The 19,285-nt window shown below is 33.6% G+C and overlaps 3 protein-coding genes across 3 annotated transcripts; all 3 read left to right on the top strand.

The window, feature by feature from the left end:
- The first annotated feature begins 322 nt into the window (after nucleotides 1-322).
- Nucleotides 323-2,948, top strand: LOC106449903 (F-box/kelch-repeat protein At1g64840-like). Its single transcript, XM_013891569.3, has one exon. The coding sequence runs from the start codon at nucleotides 784-786 to the stop codon at nucleotides 1,966-1,968; it is 1,185 nt and encodes a 394-aa protein (XP_013747023.2). The 5' UTR covers nucleotides 323-783; the 3' UTR covers nucleotides 1,969-2,948.
- A 3,194-nt stretch (nucleotides 2,949-6,142) lies between these two features.
- On the top strand, nucleotides 6,143-7,598 carry LOC125586358 (F-box/kelch-repeat protein At1g64840-like). The gene has a single exon (XM_048756385.1). The coding sequence runs from the start codon at nucleotides 7,028-7,030 to the stop codon at nucleotides 7,454-7,456; it is 429 nt and encodes a 142-aa protein (XP_048612342.1). The 5' UTR covers nucleotides 6,143-7,027; the 3' UTR covers nucleotides 7,457-7,598.
- Nucleotides 7,599-17,912: 10,314 nt separating this feature from the next.
- On the top strand, nucleotides 17,913-18,275 carry LOC106448599 (glutathione S-transferase T2-like). Its single transcript, XM_013890464.1, has one exon. The coding sequence runs from the start codon at nucleotides 17,913-17,915 to the stop codon at nucleotides 18,273-18,275; it is 363 nt and encodes a 120-aa protein (XP_013745918.1).
- Nucleotides 18,276-19,285: the final 1,010 nt, after the last annotated feature.

Raw genomic sequence — 19,285 nt, 5'->3', positions numbered from 1 at the left:
AAATTCACATAAATTAAAAATAATATTTATTTCCAAAATAATGTTTTTACTTTATATATATTAAGGATATTTGAAAGATTGAGTGAATAATTATAATGTTTTAAAATTAATAATCTAATTTAGTTTGTGAATAGTTATTTACTTTTTGAAAAGTTTGTTTCCTTCATATAATACTTACATATATTTTGTTTCGTTTTTGAAAGATTTTTTTTTTAATTCCAAATTTGTTTAAATTTCTTTCTTTATGTTAATATTAGTGGTAAAAAATTTTAATATTTAATTTTAGTTGATAGACTTAATATATACGTCTACAATCATGCCAATTACTTGACACCACGTATGACCTTATGTTAATTACTTACCCTTACTTTTTACGTAATAAGATAAGGTTGTAATAAACACTACATTTGACTTCCGGGTTACCAAAATAGCATGAGGGGAAGAGGGGAAGAAACCCTCCTCTTCATCAATAGCTACTTCTCGACCTTTTTTTTTTTGTTTAAGGAGAGATCTTGTCTGACTTCTAAGGCTCTAAGACTTTGGTCCAGTTTGTTTGGTACGTAAAACTAGGTTCTCTTTTTATCTTTTAGTATTGGATTTGATACGTTGTTTTCATTGTTTAATGGCAAATCTCATTGCTGTAGTAAATTCGGATCGGTTTTGGATCGTAGAGTGTTAAGATATAAACCATCTGTGCTCGATATGTTTACAATTTTAGTAAAACCCTAAGAATTCTATTTATTTATTTTCAGATTCTTTAATCGCAGCTTTTCATCAACAACCATGCTACAATCTGCAATAAAAAAGAAGACATCATCATCATCATCATCATCATCCGTTTCCATGATGCCAGACTGGTCTCGTCTGCCAGAGGAGCTACTGCACATTATATCCGAGAATGTGGAGGACTGTTTCGATATTGTTCATGCTCGTTCTGTTTCCAACTCGTGGCGATCCACATTTTCCTTTCCTTGCACGTTACGCCGCCAAAGTTACTCTCTTCCTTCCTTCGCCAACTTCCCTAGCGAAAGCAAAGACTTGTGCACCCTTGAGAAGATCCCTTTGTTCCTCTTTAGAGTCCAAACTCCTCCTCCTGCCTCTGCTTCTGAGTATTTTCTAGGAGGGATAGGCCGAGATGAGTCGGATCTGACAGAACTTCCATCTCCTCTTCAGTGTTCAGTGAAAGTGAAGATCCCAGGATCTGATCCAACTTTGATGAACATGCGTGACGGCCAGGTCTTCCCTCTTGGCCATCAGTACAGAATCAGTTGTGATTCTAAAGACTACAGAACCGTAGCTTTTCTTCAGCTAAACCAGGAGGGAAGAGAAGAATTCATTGTGCTTCTCGGCTTCGGTAGATTTTTTTTGGCGTTAAGAAGTTTTGAAATGAAGTGGAAGCTGGTTATGGGATTCAGAACTCCTTCATCTGACGATATAGTAACTTTCAGAAGCAGGTTTTATGTAACCGTTCGTGATACGAGTATGACTATGATGTATACTTTCAGGATAGATCCTTTCTCGTTGCGCATGACTCCCTTGATGCCCATGAAACCTGTGGGCTCACTAAAATATCTGGTGCCATGTGGCAATGATGACGAACTTTTCATGGTTGAGAAATTCCTCTGTTTTTCTAATGTATTAGATTTTTGTCGGTTAACATGCAAAGTGAGTAGGCTACAAGAGGAGACGGGTATATGGGTTGAGGTCAGTGACTTAGGAGACCGCGTGTTGTTTATTGGACGCTTTGGAAATGTCTCATGCTCGGCTAAGGAGCTTCCTGATGGTTGTGGTGTGAGTGGGAACTCAATTCTGTTCACAAATGAGCTAGACAGTGGAACATCCGTCTATAAATATGGAGTGGATACAGGAAGAGAGGAAGATGATATCAACTGTTGGAGTTTCTCAGGAGAGAATCGTGTGACTATCCTCAGTACATCTCCCGTGGTGAGTTTCCGTGTTGAACACTAAGCGGGTAGAAATTTTACATTGGACTTCGTCATATGTTGGTGTTGTTTTTTATTTGTTGAAAACAATGTTTTTTTTATTGGACTTAGTCATCTGTTGGTTCTGTTTTTAATACTTAAGGTTAATTTTTTCATGATTCTTGTTTTAGTATATTTTACTATTTTAGTTCTAAACGTTAGGGTAGGACGTCGATACTTGTTACTTGGTTTATCTGTGCTACTTGATTCGTACCCTTGAAAAATTAAGTGTTCGGCGTTGTTAATTCAAGTAATAAGTCCACGAAGTTTAATATATGCAAAAATAAATCAAGTATCAAGTATCACGACTTTTTCAAACGATCGGCCGTTATTTGTTTTATTACTTGGCGTTGGTGTTGGATCTAAAAATATGTATTACCCATTAAAATAATTTTTTAACTACTGCACTGTAATAAAAAATCAAAAAGAATATTAGTTTTAGGTATTTAATGACACACTAAAGAAAATTACTTGAACGAACTAGATAGAGTAACATGTATATGAAAATAAAAGTATTTATTCCAAATTTAACTATACTTATAAGTTTCGGTACATTTCATATTAAAATTTTAAATATAAATATCAAATATTACCAAACAACTTCCAAATATTTTAAAATAAAGACAAGTGCTTGACTAACAAAGTACTTGATTGGAACACGTACAAATACAAGCCACAAAAGTATCTATCTTATTAAAGTAAAAGTATCTTTAGAAATTGTTTGGAAATATGTATAGCAGTAAGAAAAAAAAATATAATATTGTTTGTAAATATGGATATCAGTATACATTAAGAAAAAAAGTAATAAGCTTATGTTATTAAAAAAAATTGAAAATTCATTATGTTATGAAAAACTATATATCTACCAACTTTAAAATATATGAAAATACCCCAATCTAATTACCTAAAAAAATCTTTTTTTCTAAAATAGTCATAAAACAAAATTTAAACTTTATATACATATTTCAAAACAAAATATTAATTTAAAATTGTTTTATATCAAAAATTGATTCAAAATATACATCTATTCAAAAATTGATTTTTACTAAAATATTTTCCAACAAAACATTATAAAATTGCTTTAAATTTATATCAGAAAAATACAATACATACCCCAATTTCAAACACCAACTTAAATTATGGTTTTATATTTCACATTAATTTTTAAATATATAATATATATGATTATTTATATGATGATACATATAAAATACTATTAATTTTATGATTACTTATATGATGATAGATATAAAACATGATTAATTATATAATGACACATATATGATATATAATGCTGACATGAAAAACAAATAGCAACATATTTTGAAAAATATAATATATTATACTTATAAGAAAAACAAAATAACATTTAGTAAAAAATAATAATATAACACTTTCAACTTACAACAAATATATATATTTATATAACAGATGAAGTAAACACCCGTGCGGGTGCACATTCCAAATTTAACTATAGTTATAAGCTTCGGTACATTTCATATTAAAATTTTAAATAGAAATATCAAATATTACCAAACAACTTCCAAATATTTTAAAATATAGACAAGTGCTTGACTAACAAAGTACTTGATTGGATCAAGTACAAATACAAGCCACAAAAGTATCTATCTTATTGAAGTAGAAGTACTTTTAGAAAGTGTTTGGAAATATGTATAGTAGTAAAAAAAATATAATATTATTTGTAAATATGGATATCAGTATATATTAAGAAAAAAGTAATAAGCTTATGTTTTTTTTTAAAAAATGAAAGTTCATTATGTTATGAGAAACTATATATCTAGACCAACTTTAAAATATATGAAAATACCCCAATCTAATTACCTAAAAACATCTTTTGTCTAAAATAGTCATAAAACAAAATTTCAACTTTATATACATATTTCAAAATAAAATATCAATTTAAAATTGTTTTATATCAAAAATTGATTCAAAATATACATCTATTCAAAAATTGATTTTTACTAAAATATTTTCCAACAAAACATTATAAAATTGCTTTAAATATATATAAGAAAAATACAATACAAACCCCAATTTCAAACACCAACTTAAATTACGGTTTTATATTTCACATTAATTCTTAAAAATATAATATATATGATTATTTATATGATGATACATATAAAATACTATTAATTCTATGATTACTTATATCATAGTACATATAAAATATGATTAATTATATAATGACACATATATGATATATAATGCTGACATGAAAAACAAATAGCAACCTATTTTGAAAAATATAATATATTATACTTATAAGAAAAACAAAATAATATTTAATAAAAAAATAATAATATAACACTGTCTACTTACAACAAATATATATTTATATAAAAGATAAAGTAAACACCCGTGCGGGTGCACATGTCAAAATATATAACAGTAAAAAAAAGAATATAATATTGTTTGTAAATATGGATATCAGTATATATTAAGAAAAAATTAATAAGCTTATGTTATTAAAAAAATTGAAAGTTCATTATGTTATGAGAAACTATATATCTAGACCAACTTTAAAATATATGAAAATACCCCAATCTAATTACCTAAAAACATCTTTTGTCTAAAATAGTCATAAAACAAAATTTAAACTTTATATACATATTTCAAAACAAAATATTAATTTAAAATGGTTTTATATCAAAAATTGATTCAAAATATACATCTATTCAAAAATTGATTTTTACTAAAATATTTTCCAACAAAACATTATAAAATTGCTTTAAATATATATAAGAAAAATACAATACAAACCCCAATTTCAAACACCAACTTAAATTATGGTTTTATATTTCACATTAATTTTTTAAAATATAATATATATGATTATTTATATGATGATACATATAAAATACTATTAATTCTATGATTACTTATATGATGGTACATATAAAATATGATTAATTATATAATGACACATATATGATATATAATGCTGACATGAAAAACAAATAGCAACCTATTTTGAAAAATATTATATATTATACTTATAAGAAAACATAATAATATTTTATAAAAAATAATAATATAACACTGTCTACTTACAACAAAGGACGGACATGTCAGTAAACAGATGATGTAAAAATGAGTTGAGTACATAAATTATGAATTAGTTAGTTTCCTCCTCCTGTGTTCTGATTTTTACCAAAACTCATGCGTTCTAGACGACTTTCTATGACAACATAAGTAGACAATATATTATATATTCTTTTTTTAACATTAGATAGTTATGTAGAATTATTGTTTTACATCAGACAATTCTATCTATCTTATGAGGGTTCACGTTTGAGTGTATCACATGACTTGTCCTATGAAATTCACGTTTATTGATACTTTTTGCGTCTTGTTGTAGATCTTTTCTAAGCATTTTCTCCATTCATTTTCATAATTATGTCTTTTATAGAACTCGGAACCCAAACTTCATGGTGTATATATTTGTTGCTATTTAACTTAGTTTATGGTGGTCAAGTAACAAATGCAAAGTTAAAACCATTCTTAGCAAACAAAAAAGGAAAGCCGGATACTATTCTTCAGCTGAAACATGCGAGAAGGAAAACAAATATAATCAAAACATTGTGTATATATATATATATCTGTGAAGAGAAATATCTAACCAAAACTTACATGTAGATATGTTTTATATCTTTGTTGTAACCAAGCTTGGCAAATAAAACAAGGAAGGCCGAGTCGGACACTATTCTTCAGCTGAAACATGCAAGCAGAAAAACAAATATGATTAAAACATTGTATTTTTAAAGAGAAATATATATGTAACCAAAACTTACATTCAGATTACAAAGAAACAAATATGAAATCTGAGATTATGTAAAATTTAATGTTTCAGAAATCAATAAGCGGAAATTAAGTGTTTTATACGATATTACTGATTAGGCAAACGTCTAAATTAATTCTTTTAGCGTAAAAAAAAAGATCATTTCGTCGAGGTCAGATTTCCCAACTAGGCGTACACCTAGACCAATTTAAGAACACTGGTAGAAATACTCATCTAGTGATTATAATACACAAATGACAAATGATTTGACTAAACTAATTATAGGTGGTGTTAAGAAATTCACATAAATTAAAAATAATATTTATTTCATAACATAATGTTTTTATTTTATATATATTAATGATATTCAAAAGATTGAGTGAATAATTATAATATTTTCAAATTAATAATTGCTGAATTATCTAATTTAGTTGGGAAATATTTATTTACTTTTCTAATAGTTTGTTTCCTTCATATAATACTTACATATCTTTTGTTTCCTTTTTGAAAGATTTTTTTTAGTTCCAAATTTGTTTAAATTTCTATCTTTATGTTAACATTATATATAAATCTAAGTGATAAAAGTTTTTAATATGTAATTTTAGTTGATAGACTTAATATATACGTCTACAATCATGCCAATAAGTTTTTTTAATATGTTAATTACTTAGCCTTACTTTTTATGTAATAAGATAAGGTTGTAATAAATACTACATTTGACTTCCGGGTTACCAAATTAGTATGAAGGGAAGAAACCCTCCTCTAATCTACTTCTCGACTTTTTTGTTTATATTACAGAGAGATCTTGTCTGACTTCTAAGTTTCGAAGACTCGAAGAGCATGTTTATTCGGGGTCATTAGTGAGGTTCTTAGTGCGTGGGCTCACACAAAACCCTTAAGGATCAGTTACAAAAACTACTAATTAAGATCTGATTTTAGTGAGTTTCTTACATTGTTCGCGGGCCCTACTGATTCGTGGCGGCTGGTCCAGTTTGTTTGGTACGTAAAACTAGGTTCTCTTTGTATCTCTTAGTGTTGGATTTGATAAGATGTTTTCATTGTTTAATGGCAAATCTTATTGTTGTAGTAATCTCGGATCAGTTTTGGATAGTAGATTGTTCTGATATAAACCATTTGCGCTCATATATGTTAAAAAATTTAGTAAAACCCTATGAATTCTAATTTTTTTTCAAGATTCTAGAATCTGCAACAATAAAAGAAGACATCGTCATCATCATCCGTGATGCCAGACTGGTCTCTTCTACCAGAGGAGCTACTGAACATTATATCAGAGAATGTGGAGGACTGTTTCGATATTGTTCATGCTCGCTCTGTTTCAAACTTTTGGCGATCCACATTTTCCTTTCCTTGCATGTTACGCCGCCCAAGTTACTCTCTTCCTTCCTTCGCCAACTTCCCTAGCAAAAGCAAAGGCTTGTGCACCCTTGAGAAGATCCCTTTGTTCCTCTTTAGAGTCCAAAATCCTCCTCCTGCCTCTGCTTCTGAGTATTTTCTAGGAGGGATAGGCCGAGATGAGTCAGAGGATCTGACAGAACTTCCATCTCCTCTTCAGTGTTCAGTGAAAGTGAAGATCCCAGGATCTGATCCAACTTTGATGAACATGCGTGACGGCCAGATCTTCCCTCTTGGCCATCAGTACAGAATCAGTTGATTCTAAAGAGTACAGAAGCCTAGCTTTTCTTCCCCTACACAAGGAGGGAAGAGAAGAATTCATTGTGCTTCTCAGCTTCAGTAGATTTTTTTTGGCGTTAAGAAGTTCTGAAATGAAGTGGAAGCTGGTTATGGGATTCAAAGCTCCTTCATCTGAAAATATAGTAACTTTCAGAGGCATGTTTTATGTAACCATTCGTGCGAGTATGACTACGATATATACTTTCAGTATCGATCCTTTCTCGTTGCACCTGAGTCACGTGTTGCCCCTGAATCATGTGGGCTCGCTAATATATCCGGTGCCATGTGGCAATGATGAAGAACTTTTCATGGTTAAGAAATTCATCTCTTATTCTAATGTATCAGATTTTAGTCGGTTCACATGCAGAGTGAGTAGGCTACATGAGGAGACTGGTCAATGGCTTGAGGTTAGTGACTTAGGAGACCGTGTGTTATTTATAAGACAGCAGGGAAATGTCTCATGCTCGGCTAAGGAGCTTCCTGATGGTTGTGGTGTGAGTGGGAACTCAATTCTCGCTACAAGAAAACATATTTTTTACTAGGGCAGTATTCGTTGTAAATTCGTCTGAAAGATGTTTCGTTGTTAAACGTCCATCGTAACGGAGGTTTCGTCGTAAACGACTCGTTACGTTTACGACGAAATATATTCCTCGTAAAGCGCATGGAAAGAATTCGTCGTAAACGACACGTAAGATTTCGTCGTAAAGCCCACGTAATGATTTCGATATAAAGCACACGTAAATACTTTCGTTGTAAATCACTCGTAAACATTTCGATGTAAAACCCTCGTAAATCTTTCGATGTTAATCACTCGTAAACATTCGATGTAAACTCCATGTAATGTTTACGAGGAGTTTACATCGATTCTTATTATATTATTATTAATTAGTATATAATAAATTTTAATTTATATTTAATATTCAGAATTTAAAATAATTTAAATTTTAAAACGAAAAGAAATTGAAAAACATATTTTAAAAAGGCATTTAAAAGTCATACAATAATATTTAAATTCATAATACAAACAGAAATATAAAAAAAAACTACATATCCTCGAAGTAGTTGATGAGGTTGCTCGGCTGTTGACGGGTTGGATCGGACTTTTGGGGATCTCGTACTGGAAACCCAAGAGCGGCTCGTCTCTCACTCAACATTCTCTGCATAACCGGGTTTCCCACGGCCATCACGTCTAGCAAATCCTCAAGAGAGTCTAAACGAACCTGCTGGCTATCCATTCGAGCCTTCATCTGAGCAGTCTCTTCATCCCATCTCGAAGTGTATGACGAAGTTGCCTTTGCAACTTCGTTAACAGAGCCTATACCAACTATCCGTCCCTTCTTTTTAGGAGCCACCTATAAAATCAAAACATATATTTATATAGTTAATTATGTTAAAATATTTAAAATAATGTAAACAAAAATTTTAAGTTGTACCTCTTCGAAGATTCTGTCGGCCTCTTCGGTGGACAATGTGACTGGTAATCCATCGGGAGATTCCTGGGTTAGTTGCGTCTCCCGTTCTTCAATCCGATCAGCCACTGCTTGGAAGAGTTTCTCAGATGCAGAATCCACAAAAACTCCGTCGGATGTGGCGTGAGTCATCTTGAATAGGTCAGACAAAGATGGTAAGACTCCTGTCTTCTCGAACTACAAAAAAAAATTAAATTAAATATGAAAAATTATATTAATTGAATATTTTGAAATATTTATTTAAAATAAAACTTACAGCTTCTAGACGGACTCCTGCATGAGGTTTTTTTCCGGTTCTGTGAAGCATGGGCAAATGACCATCTTTATCCTTCGTCCTTCGAGAAGCCGAGCACGAATTGGCCTTTTTGATCGAAGAGGGGTGCTCCCAATAGGCGATGAGGCCATCCCACACATCCGTCATGCGCTCAGTGGGCTTTCCCTCATACCCGTAGATCTCCCACTTGTCCTTCCAATCGGAGACTGTATTGCCGAGGCGGATCTTTGCCTATGCAACGAATTCCGCCTTCACCCTCTCGGTGATTCCCAAAGACCAATGCCACTTTTGCTGAAACAGAAATTTTTTGAAAAAATTACAATTAATAATAAATATTAAAAATATATATATATTTTTTTTTTTAAAGTAAAAATTTAGTTAAGTTTAAAAATCTTACCGCAAAAAATTTTAACCAGGTGATCTTAACGTGATTTGGTGTCTTGCTCCAGTTCGGATATGTCCCGTCGTAGTAACCCTTAATCGTCGCCGAAACGCTCCGGCTAACACGGTTGTTAGCCCCAAACCTGAAAAAAAACAATTTAACCGTTAGAAAATAAAAATAATTTAAATTTTAATGTAATAAAAATTAATAACTTACCAATAAGTTCATCGGGGTCTATCGGGGTCTAGAACATCCAAACCCTCCCGTCCAGGCTGGGCAAGCAAATCCTCCACCGTATATCTCGCGAATAGAGCATATGAAGGCACACACAAATCCGGATGAACTGCACCTTCTGGGATAGGCTGAGGTGCAGCCGCTGGAGGAGGAGGTGGAGGCATCTGCGGTGGAAGAGGAGGACTCGAAAAAACTCTCTGAGAAGTCTGAGAGTCTGGAACTGCATCGGAAGACGATGGACCGGAAGAAGATGTACCGGAACCATCGCCAAACAACTGGGCATAAGTAGGTGCTGCTGGTTTCCTTGTAGGAGCCATCTAAAAAAATTTAAATAAATTTAATCAATTATGACGACATAATTAAAAAAATATTCTGTTACCTAACTAATCACCTAAACTATAGTATTTCGTCATCTAACTAATCACCTAAACTAATTACCTAACTAATCACCTAAACTAATTACCTAACTAATTAATCACCTAAACTAACTTAAAAAAAAAAAGAGGAAAGAGAGTGTACCTTAGAGGGAGAGGAGAGGAGTTTTGGAGGAATGAACGAGGCAGCCTCGTTCTCGGCGTCTCAATATATATAAAATGTTTCGTCGTAAACGCGACGAAGTTACCAGGCCCGCGTTTTTCCATTTACAACGAAGTTACCAGGCCCGCGTTTTTTGGTTTACGACGAAATTACGTCGAAACGTCTGTTTACGACGAAGCTACCATGCCTGCGTTTTTCCATTTACGACGAAGTTACCAAGCCCGCGTTTTTCCATTTACGACGAAATTACGTGGAATAGATTTAACCATTTACGACGATTTTACAATGCTTAACCCTAAACACCGAGAATGAAATCCCTAAACCCCAAAGTCACATATCATCTAACATCATATCTTCTTCTCTACTACTTCTTGCTCTTTCTCCAACTTAAACTCTAAAACCCTAAAACTCCAAATAATTTTTTAAAAACTAAAGAAATACATATTATATAAAACAACATTTGTTACACATACATTAAGATGGTAAAAAAACAATATTTCTTTAAACATACGTTACAATAGAGAATTACAACATTTGTAACATATATTACATCACTCTAAATCGTTTTCGTTCTCATCAATATTACATCACTCTAAATCGTTTTCGTTCTCATCACTATCATTACAATCATCATCGTCGCTTCTCTCGAACTCGTCTTCACGTGCTTCATCTGTCGTATCTTCGGGAATATCTTCATATTGAAATTTTTTGCGGGTCGATCAAAAGGATTTCATCAGTTGGTTGTTCTGGTACCTCAAATTCATTGATAGCGTCTTCTTCTCGCAAGGGCGGTTCTTCTCCAGCGACAATGCGTCCACGAGGTGTAATTTTGATAGCAGCTAACCAGTTTATCCCGGAAGTTCGAAGCCGAGGATAAGGAAGGAAGCTAACTTGCTCGGCTTGTGAAGCTAAAATGAAAGGCTCAAATTTGTTGTATCTTCTCCCAAAATTGACATCCACAACACCAAATTTGTTATACCGAATTCCTCGGTTCACAACAGGATCGAACCATTCACATTTGAAGAGGACGCATTTTAGCATCAATAACCCCGGAAATTCCACTTCAATAATCTCCTGCAAGATCCCGTAAAAGTCTGTTTCACCTTTCACACATATTCTGTAGTTATTTCGTTGCCCGATTTCTCCCATACTCGTATGTGTGAAAGGTAAATCCTTGTGTGAAATACATAGGTGATGTGGTGACCTTTGCAACTGGACCTTGAACCAATTCGTGAAACCATACGGGATAATAAGGATCGTCATAATCAACCTGCAAAAAGCAGATATTCTTAATTAATATTGAAGTATCAAAACACTTACTTAATTAATCAATGTATGAGATATATTACGTACCTGTGATTTTAACCACTTGACAAAGTGCTTATCTTTACGTGTGTCTACATCAGTTACAGATATTCCTAGTATTGCTTATTCAACTTGAGATACAAACATGCTGCAAATTAAACAAATAATCAAGTCATACATAATTAACTTCAATTCATATAATTAACATTCACAAAATATTTACCTTTCAAAGTAACGGGTCACTGCATCCTCGCAGTTGAGCAAAATATAAGTGTGGGCACTATGTTTATCCTCTTCACATGACCATCATACTTCTTTCGTTTTACCACCAAACCGTGCAATTTCGCAGAAAATCTCAGGAATACCATCAATTGGATATGATGTCGGTACTCCACCATCATCATATCTTCTAGGAACTCTTTTTTTCGTACGAACAGTTGGAGCAAAGTAGTATGATGTGAAGTTAGATGTTTTGACTGTCAAACTCCCCGCAACTATTGAACCTTCCACATTTGCAAGATTTCTTGCTTTCCCCTTCAAATGTTTCATCTGTCGCTCATACGGATACATCCATCCGTTGTGAACAGGTCCACGAAGCAATGCTTCATACGGTAGGTGGACAACTAGATGCTCCATGACGTCAAAAAATGAAGGAGGAAATATCTTCTCCAGGTTGCGCAATATGATCGGAATGTTATGATGAAGTTGTTCGATGACTTCTTCTTTGAACGTACGTGTGCTAAGATCTCTGAAAAATGCGCCGATGGCTGTATATTGCAAAAGTAATCAAATTAATAACATTTCATAACATATGTATATATATTATAAAATTATAATTACCTGCAAGTGCTTCATGGACATTTGCTGGAAGGAGCTCGGCAAAAGCAAATGGAAGTAGTCGTTGCATAAACACATGACAATCATGACTCTTCATTCCGGAGAACTTTTGACCTCGTTCAACACATCTTGACAGATTTAAAACATAACCATCAGGAAACTTTACTTCTAATGCAACCCAGTCAAACAAGATTGTTTTGGCTTCTGATGACAACCGAAAGATGGGAACAGGAACGTTTCCATTGCTCTTGATATGTAACTCACTTCTTGAGCAAATATCAGGTAAGTCCATCCTTGACTTTTTGTTATCTTTTGTCTTCTCAGGGACGTTAAGTAATGTATTCATGATGTTCTCAAAAAAGTTCTTCTCAATATGCATGACATCCAGATTGTGGCGTAAGAGAAGATCATTCCAATAGGGTAGCTCCCAAAATATACTCTTCTTATGCCAATTGTGAGAGACACCATACCCATCAGACATATTTCCAGGAACATGCCAATTTCCTCCAACCTTAATTGTTTCCTGAGCTCCGTAATAATCAATGTCTGCTTTGATCTGCTGGCCGGTGAGATATGGAGGAGGACCGTCTCTGAAAGTTTTTTTTGTGCCGAAACAATGTCTTATTTCTTTTGTACGGATGGGCAAGTGGAAGAAAGCGACGATGACAATCAAACCAACAACTCTTCCTACCATTCTTCAGTTGAAATGCATCCGTCGATCCAAGACAATATGGACAAGATAATCTTCCATGTGTTGTCCAGCCAGACAACATCCCATAAGCAGGGAAATCACTTATCGTCCACAGCAGAACTGCTCGCTTCGTAAAATTGTTTTTCAAGGAACAATCGTACGTCCTCACCCCTTCTGACCACAATTTCTTTAGCTGTTCTATCAACGGTTGAAGAAAAACATCAAGAGACCGTTTTGGATGCTTCGGCCCAGGGATTAATATGGTCAAAAATAGAAATTCTTGTTTCATGCATATCCGGCGGTAAATTGTACGGCATAAGAATGACTGGCCACAAAGAATATTGTCTACCAGACATTCCAAATGGACTAAATCCATCGGTGCATAACCCAAGATAGACATTCTGAATATTTTTAGCAAAATCTGCGTGTACCTTGTTGAAATGTTTCCACGCTCTTGCGTCTGATGGATGTGCAACCTCACCATTTCTCTGGACATGTTCTGCATGCCACCTCATCGACGCAGCAGTCCTCTCAGATTGATATAATCTTTTCAATCTGTCTGTAATTGGTAGGTACCACATCCTTTGGTACGGTACCCTATTCCTCCCACGGCCTTGCGGTTTGAATCGTGGTTTTTTGCAGACTCGACACTCTTCTAACTTGTCATCTTCTTTCCAGTAGATCATGCAGTTGTCGATGCAAACATCAATCATCTCCGAAGGCAACCCAAGACTATAAACCAATTTCTGAATCTCATAATAAGATTCAGCAGACACGTTGTCTTCTGGTAAATACTCTTTAAACAACTCCGCCCATGCATCCATGCAATTCTCAGGTAACTTATGATCCGTTTTAATATTCATCATCCTAGCTGCTAGAGACAATTTAGAGAGACCTTCTCTACAACCAGTGTAGATTGATTGATTTGCAGCATCTAGCATTTCATAAAACCTTTTTGCATCCAAATTAGGTTCTTCTACATTTTCAGTTCCATCAGCTATTGTTGTAGTTGTTTCTAAAAATGCATCACTAATCATATCTTGAACCCTATCATGATCTACCATCTGCTCCAGATCTTGGCGATGATTATATTCATTATGCAAATGATTCGGTTCTTCACTATGATGAGCATCCTCAAAATTATTATTACTACTACTAGCTTCATTTCCCCCATAACCCTCTCCATGTTGATACCAAATGTAGCACTGTGGTGTAAATCCTATGTTTACTAAATGCTTACATACAGTTTCACTACGTGCAAATTTTGAATTCTTGCATTTCCGACAGGGGCATAACATCTTACCGCTTTCCTGTGTGATCGGTGTACAGCCCGCCTGGTGCATGAATGTCTCTAGCCCGCTTAGAAATGCGTTTGTCACCCTCCCGTCGGAATCTTTGTGCAAATACATCCAACTCCGTAACTCATAAATACTACCGCCACCGGCCATTTTTTTCTTAGATTTGTTTTTGAAATTTTTTTTTTCTGATTTTTTCTGATTTTTTTTTCGTTTGTGTGTTGTGAGGAAGAGAGTTGTGGGAAATGACATATATATAGAGAAATTTTCGAGTTGGGTAGTTGAAATATAACAACGATTTTACAAGGAATGTTTTACATGGATTTTACATGGTTTTAACATAATATTTACAACGACTTTACGACGAAATCAGGTAAGTTAAAGCATATTGAATACACGTTTTCACCTAAATATAACGGTAACATGTTTCGTTGTAATGTCGATGTAACGATTACGATGTATTTCTCATTCCACGTACTTTCGTCGTAAACTTACATGGATTTTACGACGAGCATATTTCGTCGTAAATTTACATGGCGTTTACGATGAAAGTTGGTCTCCTCGTAAATGCGTTGTAAACACAATGTAAATTTACGACGAAATACTTTCGTCGTAAATCTTCGTTGTTATGGACACGTTTTCTTGTAGTGTATGTTCACAAATGAGCTAGACAATGGAACATACGTCTATAAATATGGAGTGGATACAGGAAGAGAGGAAGATGATCTCAACTGTTGGAGGTTCTCAGGAGAGAATCATTCGTCGTAAAATCCATGTAAGTTTACGACGAAAGTTGGTCTCTTCGTAACTGCGTTGTAAACACCATGTAAATTTACGACGAAATACTTTCGTCGTAAATCTTCGTTGTTATGGACTCGTTTTCTTGCAGTGTCTGTTCACAAATGAGCTAGACAATGGAACATACATCTATAAATATGGAGTGGATACAGGAAGAGAGGAAGATGATCTCAACTGTTGGAGGTTCTCAGGAGAGAATCGTGTGACGATCCTCAGTACATCTCCCGTGGTGAATTTCCGCGTTGAACACTAAGCGGTAGAAAGTTTACATTGGACTTGGTCATCTGTTGGTGTTGTTTTTATTTCTTGAAATTGAAAACAATGTTTTCTATTGGACTTACTCATCTGTTGGTTTTTTTTTATCAGTTAAAAATATTTTATTTTCATGATTCTTGTTTTAGTATATTAAAGAGATCTCAAAATCATGAGAGAATTCTCTCAAAATATCTCCAAAAATATAAAATTATACATTTTAATAACATATTGCTTTAATAAATGTGCTTACACAATGAAATATGAACCTGTAAGTAGACCTTGTCAACTTTTTTTTTTGTTTCATGGCTGATCTTTTTTTTTCAGTTATTTTTATGGATTGACGTTTGAGTTCATTTCAAATTTTTTTAGTTTTTTGGTGTTAAAGATTTAAATGTCATTTGGATATTTTTAAAATTTTAGTTTATGTTCTAATCGAACTTTTGTGGGTTTAATTTGAGTACATATTTAAATTTATGTAAAAATATCAACTCAAAGTTCAAAAATAGAATAATATACAGTATATAAACTTGAATAGTGTATGACCAAATACCAAAAAATTAACATGAAAATAGGTTCATTTTGAATATTTGAATGGATTTCTGAGTATTTTTTTTACAATTTTCGATTATTATTTGTGGTTATTTACTTGTTTTAGATAGTTTTTAGATATTTTCAGGTATTTTAGATGATACTGAATATCTTTGATATTTTCTAAATATCATATCTAGAATAATTAATATATTTAAACACGTATTGTGATTCGCATATTTTGAGTATTTTAAATATTAGTTTAGATCGAATTTAGTAATATTTTGGTTTTGATTTAGATTCGATATAATTTTTTCGGATGGATCATATTTGGTTTACTAAATCCGGGTACTTTGGTTACCAAACCCTAGTTATTCCCGATAAAACAAACGTAATAATATCCCATATAAATAAATAAATAAATATGTAATAAAATCAGACTTGCAAAATCTCAAAGAATGTGGAACACTACACTACACCTTTTTACTACGCCTGGAAATTTTATCTTCGATCCGGATCGCCGGGATTCTATCCGGATCCAGATCCGATCCGGGATTAGATCCGGATCCGATCCGAAAATCCGGATATCCGGAGGGACTAAATCCGGATCCGGATAGTAAAATGTTGGATCCGTCAAAGTCGGATCCGGATCTGAATATTTTAATTTTTTAGTCCGGATATCCTGATCCGTAAGTTTTATTAATAAATATTTCAAAAATAGCAATATCTATATATAAAAATTAATTTTATTTAATATATTTTCATTTTTATAATAGTATATATAAATTTTATGTAAATTTTGTAATATTATACATAGAAATAATTAAAAACATTATATATATTTTTATTTTTAAATTATTGTTCATATTTTATATATATTAATATTATTTTTTATTTATTTTAAAATGACGGTCTACATTACAGGCAACCATGGGTTATGGGTGTGCAAGAAGAGGTTGAGAGGCACAAACAGAAAGTTCTCCGCCATGAGAACCTTCTTAGAGAGTGTGAGGCACTTAAGGTGAGTTTATATTTTTTTCAGTATCATAAAATTGGTGTTTGTACTATCTTTCTAACCCATGTGTTTTGGTTTGTCTTATGTCTGTTCAGGCACAGGTTAAAATGTTGGTAAAGCGGATGTCTGAACTTGAGCGACTCCTCTGAGGTTAGTCTTTAAACTCAACCACATTAGTTTCCTGGTTAGAGAACATAGCTGTTTGAATTGAAACGGATAGTACTGTCGGTAACTGTGTAGTTAGGAAAAAATAACTTTGAATCACACTTCATTAAATAGACCCTAACTGCAGTTTGCAAACTAAAACTTCATTAAATTGTCTCTAGCTGTTCTGATAAGACAGTTTTCTACTAGGATTCAATGTAGAATCCCTTATTTAATCCTAGTAGAATACTAGTAGAGAATCACACTTCATCTTAAATGGCAAGCTCCTCTAGTTTTGTTAATCTCTTAGCGAGCCAAGGGTCAGTTGACCATGACTTTGCAGAGACTCCTTTGTTTAGTACCCAATCTCCGCAAGAGTCAAGTGTCAAAGAAAGGAGAAAGTGGTCTGTGAAGTAGGATTTAATCCTGATAGGTGCTTGGCTCAAAACTAGCAAAGATTCAATCGTCGGTAACGAACAAAAAGGTGATGCCTTCTGGAAGAGGATTGTAGAGTACTACAACTCTAGTCCTCTCCTGGTTGGGACAGTGCCAAGAGAACTAGGGCAATGCAAGCAAAGATGGGCTAGGATCAATGATTTGATCTGCAAGTTTGTTGGCTGCTACGACACGGCATTGAGGGAGTAGAGAAGCAGTCAAAGTGACAACGATGTGATGAAGGCTGCCTTGGATATCTTCAACAGTGACCAGAACATGAAGTTCAACTTGGAACATGCGTGGAGGGAGTTTAGGCATGATGTGAAATGGTGTTCCACCTATCTGGAGAAGGACAATGATAAGCGCAAAACTGCGGATACTCTGGTTGCAGAACCAAAAGATAGACCATTAGGGATTAAGGTTGCGAAGGCTGCGGGTAAGAGGAAGAAAACTGGAAAAGATGAAGAATTAACCAAGCTTGAAGGGCTGATGGAGATGAAAAAGAAAATCTCAAGGCAAAGTTTGCTTGAAAGTTTGCTTGCAAAGCCTGAGCCACTGTCTAATATGGAATTAGCACTGAAAACGAAACTGTTGTCATGATGGTTTGTTAGCTTTAGTTATCTTTGTTTGCATGATTAGTTTGCTTTGAGACAGTTCAACCAATTCTCCAAGCTTTCCTCTTGTTCAATTACTTCTCAAATAACTACTTATCAAGTAATGTTTTTTTTTTAAACTCTAAACATGATTCTAAAACCTGATTAGTAATTTTTTTTTTGATTTTTTTAACTCTAAACATGATTCTAAAACCTGATTACTAATTTTTTTTTTACTCTAAACATGATTCTAAAACCTGATTAGTAATTTTTGTTTTTAACTCTAAACATGATTTTAAAACTTGATTAGTAATATTTTTTTTAACTCTAAACATGATTCTAAAACTTGATTAGTAATTTTCTTTTTTTAACTGTAACCATGATCCTAAAACCTGATTAGTAATTTTTTTTTATTTTTTTAACTCTAACCATGATTCTAAAAGCTGATTACTAATTTTTTTTTTTTTTGCAGTATGGGAGATGAAGTCGATCGAAGGTTGAATGCGACATTGGATAAGGCTGTCGATGAATATTTTGAAGACACATACAACAACATCGTCAAGAACCAAACAAAGAAACAAAGCAAACGTGCATATGTCGAACGAAACCGCGAAGAGGGCCATACAAGACTATGGAATGACTACTTCAGTGAAAATCCTACATTTCCGCCTCATTTATTCAGACGGCGTTTCCGCATGAACAAGGCGGTATTCATGCGTATTGTCGATCGCCTCTCAGAAAATTTTTCATTCTTTCAACAAAGAAGAGATGATGTCGGAAGATTAGGTCTATCTCCACTACAGAAGTGTACGGCAGCTCTTCGTATGCTTGCTTATGGTTGTGTTGCTGACGCCGTTGACGAATATCTCCGACTTGGTGAAAGCACATCACTTTCATGTTTAAGCAATTTCACAGAAGGCGTAATACAATTATTTGGAGATGAGTATCTACGAAGACCCACTCCAGAGGATCTTCAGCGAGTACTCGATATTGGAGAGATACGCGGCTTTCCTGGGA

The sequence above is a fragment of the Brassica napus genome, chromosome C4 (assembly GCF_020379485.1).
Source record: "Brassica napus cultivar Da-Ae chromosome C4, Da-Ae, whole genome shotgun sequence".
Classification (NCBI taxonomy): domain Eukaryota; kingdom Viridiplantae; phylum Streptophyta; class Magnoliopsida; order Brassicales; family Brassicaceae; genus Brassica; species Brassica napus.
This window is presented reverse-complemented; position numbering and strand designations above follow the sequence as displayed.

Bases quoted from the DNA above. Each gene is read 5' to 3' on its own strand.
- LOC106449903 (XM_013891569.3), top strand. From the start codon at position 784: ATGCTACAATCTGCAATAAAAAAGAAGACATCATCATCATCATCATCA.
- LOC125586358 (XM_048756385.1), top strand. From the start codon at position 7,028: ATGCCAGACTGGTCTCTTCTACCAGAGGAGCTACTGAACATTATATCA.
- LOC106448599 (XM_013890464.1), top strand. From the start codon at position 17,913: ATGAAGGCTGCCTTGGATATCTTCAACAGTGACCAGAACATGAAGTTC.